This window comes from Panthera uncia, chromosome D4, assembly GCF_023721935.1.
Source record: "Panthera uncia isolate 11264 chromosome D4, Puncia_PCG_1.0, whole genome shotgun sequence".
Lineage (NCBI taxonomy): Eukaryota > Metazoa > Chordata > Mammalia > Carnivora > Felidae > Panthera > Panthera uncia.
In genome coordinates, this window is record NC_064807.1 from 55462926 (window position 1) to 55470920 (window position 7995).

A 7995-nucleotide genomic window follows, 5' to 3' on the forward strand; every position below is an offset into this window, starting at 1 on the left:
TTATTTATCTTTCCAGGTCCATCTCTTACTGCTTCCCCAACCTCCACACATTGGAATACCTTCAATTTCCCTAATGATACATGCTTTACCTGACCTAGCACCTTTACACAAGCTGTTCCTCCTGCTTGAATTGTCCTCCTCTTGTTCCATATACTTTCATTTTGTTGGTTCCTCAAACCCAAGTTATTAATCACCTCTTCTGGGAAGCAGCCTCTGACAAGCAACCTCCTTCTCCAGGCTGATTAGATATCCTCCTCTGCCCCCATAGTACTCTGTGCATATTTCTATTTTAATTGTCTATTAGTTGACTGTTTGCCATACACACACATGCACACACTGAAATGGGACCTACTTTAGTGCAGACTCTGTCCTATTTCTATCTCCTCAAAACTGAGCACAATATCTATAGTAAGCACTCATTAAATACATGTTGAATGAATGAATGAATCTAGTCCAACTCATGATACCTATGGGAGAAATCTTTCTTGCCCAAAATCACATAGCCTATCAGTGACATGATCTTAGAGAACCCGTCTCTTTAATTTCAGCTCCATACTCTTTCTTCGAGACTAAGCTGGCCTTTGATGGGGGTGGGATGAAAAGAGAGGCATTAAATTGTACTGAGATGGCAGAGATTAAAGTTTGGCCTTAAAAGAAAGAAATGATGTGTGGGGTACCTGGTGGCACAGTTAAACATCCGACTCTTGATTTCAGCTCAAGTCATGATCTCACAGTTCATGAAATCAAGCTCTGCCATTGGGCTCTGTGCTGACAGTGTGTAATTTGCTTGGGATTCTCTCTCCCTCTCTCTCTCTCTGCCCTTCCCCTGCTTCCTTTCTCCTTCAAAATAAATAAACTTAATTTTTTAAATAAAAATAAAAAAATAAAAGAAAGAGTTGACGTGGAACACAGTACTGGCTTTAAGAGAAAGAGGGGCAAATGAAGAAAAATGGTCAAGAGCATTTGATCTGGCATCCTTAACATAAATGCTTGCCAAAAAGATCTCAAACAACCTAAAGTCAAATAAGACAGTTCATAGCTGACATGAGAGTAAGAGTGGAGGGGGGGGCGGGGAGGACAGACTTGATATATTAAAGATAGAACATGGCTTATAATCAGAAACCTTAAAAGAAATAAATTTTAATATAATATATACTATGTACTATCCTAATCATATGAATTTATTCATTTAACCTTCAAAACAACCCTATGTGGTAAGGAATAATATCATCCCCATTTTACAGGTGAGGAAACTGAGGCACTAGAAGATTAAATAGTTTGAGATTTCACAAATAGGAAGTGGCAGAACCAGGATTTGAACAAGGCAGTTTGATGTTAGAATCTATGTCCTAATGACAAGGCCTGAAGCATAATTCTGGCACTGGAAATCAAGACAAAAAGGAATCACTCAGGTTTCACTGTCACAAAGTACTAGTTGCCTGGTAGAGGCAATTTTTTGGCTCTAAATTCAGGGAAAATGCTGTTAGGCATGGGGGGGATGGGAGTTCTTTGTTCTGTGATGCAGTGATGACCTCAGGGTAAACTGCCACTAGGTGGAGGAAAATGGAATGGTGGATAGAAGGCCTGCTTGGGGCTGAAGGGAACATGGAGCTTCTCTGGGGCCAGTTGACCCATGCCCTGGCTTGTAGACACTGTGGCAGCAACTGCCTCCAGAGCCCAGGGAATCTGGTGACACTATTCTTATTCATGATTTGGCAGATCCAGAGATGGTGGCAGCTTGGGAGGTGGCGACAGTTTCAACTGTGGTACTCTGGAGACATGATGCAAGGCAAGGTGGGTGACATGGATGTGCAGCTGGGTGAATGACTCTTGACACCACATGTGAGTTCAGGTGAAAAATCATTGACATGGATGTAAGCACAAGTGAACGACTGACTGACTATAAGCCTTAAATATGAGGCTGGATGGATGACCATTATTAACACCAGATTTGAAGCCAGGTGGGTGATTACTGACCCTAGATGTACAGTTATGTAAGGGAATGCTGATCTCCAAATATGGGCTAGGTAATGGCCATTAACACCAGATAGGTAAGTGACTATTGACCACAGATGTGGGGCCAAGTAAGTAACTTCCCTCTGGATGTGGAACAGAGATTGAGGGCTTCACGCCTGAAGCCAGAGCCTTGGGTCTCTGAAAAGGCTTCATGCCTGAAGTATCTTTCTCCATTCCTCAGAGCCTACCACTTCTGTACCGTGTGACTTTCCTTGATCACCTGTGGAAGCAGAAGTCAGAGGAGGAAGAAGAGGAGGCATCTCTGGATCCACTGAAGCCATGTTCTTTTCCCAAAGAAGCTCCCATTGGAGGGCAAGCCACCACAGTCCCATGTCAACAATCCTGCAGTTCTCAGGGCCTCCACAAAGCCTCAGAGGCACCAAAGCAAGTACATACACAGACCCCAAGCCCTTCCAGATCCTTCCCCACATTTCAGATCCTGACCAACTTGCCTGTGAGGCACAAAACAGCAACAGGAAGTTATCTACATCAGAGAAAAAGCCAGCTCTTCTGGGGTCTCCCCTCTCTGCACAGTGAGTCGTTGGAGGCCATCTTCCTGAGCTCAGGTGGCCCCTCTCCCCTAAAGTTGTCTATTGGCCCTTCTGTTTTCTTCAACCAGCTTGCCTTCCTGACTAGGTCCAACCTGCTGCTTCCCCAGTACTGCTTCCCAACTCAGCCACCTACTCATGAAATCCATACTAGAGATCTGGAAGGGATGGCCCTCGATCCTCAGCAACTTCCTCCTCTATCATCCCCTTCTGTCCCATCATCACCACTCCATCTTCAGTCCTTTCCCATGGACCACAAGGGAGTCCTATCTGGTGCTAAGGCATATCCACAGTGGCTTATGCAGCAGAGTGAGGTCCCTTGGGTCTCTGAGGATCAAGCCCTGCACCTACAGCCTAAACTCCAAAGAACCAGACCCTCCAAGCTTTCCCCACCATCTGAGGTCTGGTGGAGTATGCCACGGGATCCCAGCCTCCAACAACACATTCTAGATTCACTCTCTGCCTCTCTGCTATATCCTTCTAGCCTTCTGGCAGTCCTGACAAGGTTTGAGGCCCCATGGAGGACTATGGGGCAAAATGAGGCTCCCAAAGCCCCTGTGCCAGCAATGCCAGCTCCCAGCCCAACTCCAGCCTCCCTGCCAGAACTTCAAGAAGTCGGCCCTACAGAAGAGCTGCCTGGATCTAAGGCCCTCTGGGAAACTACAAGGCAAAGACAGTATCCTCAGATCTCCGAGCCTTCAATCCTGGTCCCTTGCCAATCTGTAGATCCCATGACAGAGCCTCAAGGAACTAGCCCCCTGGGAGTTCCACCTGGATCTAAGACTCAGTGGAGAACCATAGGACATAGAGAGAGTCCTCAAGCCTTTGAGCCTCCAATGCCAGCTCCCTGCCAACCCCCAGATTCTCTGTCAGAATTCCAGAAAGTCATCCCTGAAGGACTTTCTGCACCTAGGGACTTCTGGGGAACCATAAGTCAGAGAGAGAGTTCTCAGACCTCTAGGTCTCCAATGCCATGCCCCTGCCATCCCCTAGATCCTCTGCTAGAACTCCAGGGAGGCAGTTCTCTGGGTGATCCATCTGGATATAAGCTCCAGGGAAGACACAGACAAGATTCAGGAAACGTTTGGGCCTTTAAGTCTCCAGCCTTGGACCTCAACCCAGAGCTCTATGCAACTAGTCCTGCATGTGTCCCACCAAGATCTCACACTCCATGGAAGGACAGGCAGAGCAGAGAACATCTTTGGATCTCTGCAGACCCAGTTTCTTCTACCAGTCTTCCCTCATCCTCTCTGAGTCCCCAGGGAGTCTTGTCTGAGTACAAAGCCATGTGGGAGACCAAGGGACAAAGAAAGAACCTCTGGACCTCTGAGTCCCCAGCCCCTGCCCATAGCCCATCTCTAGCTCCCATTCTAGAACTCCACAGAATCAATCCTAGGGGAGGCCTCACTAGATCAGAAACTGCATGGAAAGACATTGAGTATTCTAGGAATTCCTGGGCTTCTGAGCCCCCATCTCTAGCCCTCAGCTCACCTCCAGCTCTTACAATGGAGCCCCTCAGAGGTAGCCCCCTGGGGGTCCTGTTTGATTCTGAGGCTACATGTGGGGACATAAAAAGGAGAAAGAACTCCTGGACCTCTGAGATCCCGGCTCGCAGCTTACCTCAAGACCCACATGGAGTCAGATCCTTGGGAGCCCTGTCTGACTCTGAGCCTATTGTGGAGGATAAGGAGAAGAAAAAGATCTGTTGTATTCCTGTGTCCCCACTGTGGATTCCCAGCCCACCTCCAAACTCTATGTCAAAGTCTCCCATAAGTGAGCCTACTGGAGACCAATATACCTGTAAGCCTAAAGGGGAAGCTGTGGAGCAGAGAGACAACTGCTGGGCCACTGAGCTCCCAGCCCCAACTACCAACTCAGTCTCTGCTCCTCTACCAGATCTACATACTGACCTTGAGTTTGTGTGGAAGAATGTGCAACCAAGAGGTATCCCCCAGGGGTCCAACCCTCCAGCAGTGGATCCCCTAGAGCCAATACCCTGGCCTTCCACCTTAGGTAAAACTCTGAAAACTGAGCCCAACCAGCTTGATCTACCTAAGAATGAGATCTTCCCAGGGGCTAAAGTAGAAACTCCATCCTTCCAGGGAGGGGCTGTCCCAGAGGTGCCCACCCACTCTGGGATCCAGTCCTGGCACTGGAGTAGAGAGTTGGAACTCAGGCTGAAAAAACTACAGCAAAGCCCTGCTTTCAGATCCCCTGACCCAAGTCATTCATCTGGCAACTCCACTGCCCTAAGCTCCACAACTTTAGGCACCTGGAGACTCTCTTCCTGTCCCCCACAGCAGATTCATCCCTCTAATTTGTGCCCCCACTCTTCAAGCTGTTATCCCCCAAAAGTTCAGAGCACAGTAACTCAACCTATTCAGGTCTCCCATTGTTACCACTCCCACTCCTCTTCCCAGCCTCAGCCACAAGAGTGTAGCAGGGCAGAACAAGGGTCTCAGAGAGAAGAAAGAATGAAAGTGAAGATGGTGGCCCAGATCTCATCCCAAGAGCCACGTATTCTCATGGAGGATGGTGAGAACTGCCCAGGCCTGGGCGAGCCCTCAAACCCTAAGGTCCCAGCCTCAGGCAAAAGAAACAAGGCTTCAGCCCTATCTTCAGCCAAGAAGAGAGAGAGTCCCAGGAAACCCAAAGCAGGAGACCACAGAGGAAGGGATGTAAGACTGGAGTCATCCACAGTTATAGGGAAGAGCCACCCAGCCCAGGTTGGAAGAGTAAAGGAAGCCTCTTTAAGCAGACTTTCCCAAAGATCTCAGCACAAGGACCAGAGCTCTCAACACACTGCTGCTCTCCCTCAGCAGCTTCACTCTAAGGCAGCAGGTCCCCAAATTCATCAAGGGGCAGGGCTGGGAGCTGGTGACATCTTGACCCCTCAACACTCTAAGCACTGCCCCTGGGCCCATATGGAAAAGCATCTCTCCTCCCCCACACCTCAGGTTCCCCTTACGAGGGGTCTCCCAAGAATGTTAGCCAAGTTTCTAGGTACCCATGGCCCCTGCCCACCAAATCCAATAAGCAAAGGAAAGGCTGGTAGCACTGGCACCCAATACCACAAGACCTAAAGCCAAACCAGTTGTGGGGTAGGGAGACAGAGGAAATCCTAATAAACTAGGTGAACTAGATAAATTCCACTCATGTCGTCTTTGGAGTTTGGCAGACTGGGAATGTCAGTTCCTTATTAACTTCTACTATAGCTATATTCCATCAGGATTTTGTAGGCTTAACTTCTCAAGCCCTTCACAGATGATCATCCTGGAATCCACACATCCCTGTTCTACAGGGTAAGCCTGTAAGGAGACCAGGGGAACACAGTCCAATGTTGCTCTTGAGAAAAACTTCACATCGAATGAACAGGAAAAAAATACATCTATTCACATAGACACAATTAGTCTGAGTCCAGGCAGCTGTTCTTGGTCCTGGGTATAAGTCCCCTTCTTCACCCATTTGATCCCTAAGTTCTCTACACATCGAACCATTTCTTCTCAGCCCTCTGCTCTTTCTCTCCCTAGGTGAGTTCATCCATTCCCAGGACCACAAAAACAAATGCTTTTTCACATGTTTAGTAGCCATCTGGATTTCTTCTATAATTGCCTGTTTATATTTATCCATTTTTCTACTGCTGCCATAACAAATTACCACAAAACAACAAATTGTCAGAAGTCTGACATGTCCCACTGAGCTGAAATCAAGGTTGGCAGGGCTGCAATCCTTTCTGTAGGCACTGAGATCCATTCCTTGTCTTTTTCCACTTTCTAGAGGCTGCCCACATTCACTGGCTACTGGCCCTCTTCATCTTCAAAGCTAGCAAAGGCAAGTCAAGTTCTTATCACATCACTCTTCTGCCTCCCTCTTCCAATTTTAAGGATGCTAGTAATTACATTTGGTCCATCTGAATAATCCAAGATACTCTTCCTATCTTAAAGTCCTCCTATTTTAAGGTTAGCAATCTTAATTCTATCTGCAACTTTTAATTCCTTTGCCATGTAAAATAATATATTCACAGGTTACAGGGATTAGGATGTGAACATCTTGGAAGGAATATTATCCTGCTTACCAGAGATCTCAACCTATTATGCATACTGCAAATATTTTCCCCAATCTGTGGCTTATTTTCAAATTTTAAGGTGACTTTTACTGTACCAAAATTTAACATTTTTTAAAGTAATGAAATCAACCAACATTTTCCTTATGACTTCCAAAATACTTTCTTCTGGTGCTTTTACAGTTTTAATGTTTAGATTGTTACTTTTTGAGTATGATGTGAGAATCTAACTACCCCACCCCAAAATACAGGTCCATTTTTACCAATACCATTTAAAAAAATGTCCTGAACTCATCTCATTAAGTGCCATATTTCAAAATACAGCTCATTTTTAAATTTTTTTAAAAATTTTTTTAAATGAAATTTATTGTCAAATTGGTTTCCATACAACACCCAGTGCTCATCCCAACAGGTGCCCTCCTCAATCCCCATCACCCACTTTCCCCTCCCCCCCCCACCTCCCATCAACCCTCAGTTTATTCTCAGTATTTAAGTGTCTCCCATGGTTTGCCTCCTTCCCTCTTTGTAACTTTTCCCCCCCTTCTCCTCCCCCGTTCTTCTGTTGAGTTTCTCAGGATCCACATGAGTGAAAATATATGGTATCTGTCTTTCTCTGCCTTATTTCACTTAGCATAACACTCTCCAGTTCCCTTCACTTTGCTACAAATGGCCAGATTTCATTCTTTCTCATTGACAAAATATGGCTCATTTTTAAAGCATCTCTATCTAAGCTTCAGATCCACATATCCAATAGCCTACTAGATATCATCTCCTATTTAGCTTGTCCAAAATTCATTTTCCCTTTTAACCTTTTCCTCCAGTATGCCCACTCCTATTGAAGGGTATCACATCCATCTCAATACTCAAGTCAGAAGCCTGTCATCCCTGACTCCTCCCTTCCCCTCACGTCCTAATCTAGTCAATTTTAACCCTGTCAATTACACCTATGAAATGCACTTCAAATCCATTTCCACTACTCCATTTCCACCATCACTGTCTTAGTTCAGTCATTTCTCACCAGATTGGTTGCCCTATTCTTTCTAATCCATCCTCCACATGGTTACAATTCTCTGGAGGTCAACTAAACCCCATCTCTTCAACAAGTGTCATACACATTTGAATAAAGGAACACAACAGATGCAACCTGTGATCCTAGAATGGATACTGGTTTGGCCAAGAAGTGGGAATGACAAAACCCACTAATAAAGGTGCTTAAAAGGGAGATTAAATTCCTTTTGTGCGTGCGTGCGCACGCACGCGCGCACACACACACACACACACACAAATATATATATATTTGTGTATATTATATATATATGACATATTTGGATCACTTGGGAAACTGAATACGGTATGAGTATCAGATTA

At 45.8% G+C, this 7995-nt stretch overlaps 1 protein-coding gene across 1 annotated transcript; it reads left to right on the forward strand.

Moving 5' to 3' along the window:
- Positions 1-1563: 1563 nt before the first annotated feature.
- Positions 1564-5711, forward strand: CD4H9orf131 (chromosome D4 C9orf131 homolog). The gene is made up of 2 exons (XM_049625673.1): positions 1564-1794; positions 2198-5711. The coding sequence occupies exons 1-2, from the start codon at positions 1564-1566 to the stop codon at positions 5645-5647; spliced, it is 3681 nt and encodes a 1226-aa protein (XP_049481630.1). The 3' UTR covers positions 5648-5711.
- The last annotated feature ends 2284 nt before the right edge of the window (positions 5712-7995 follow it).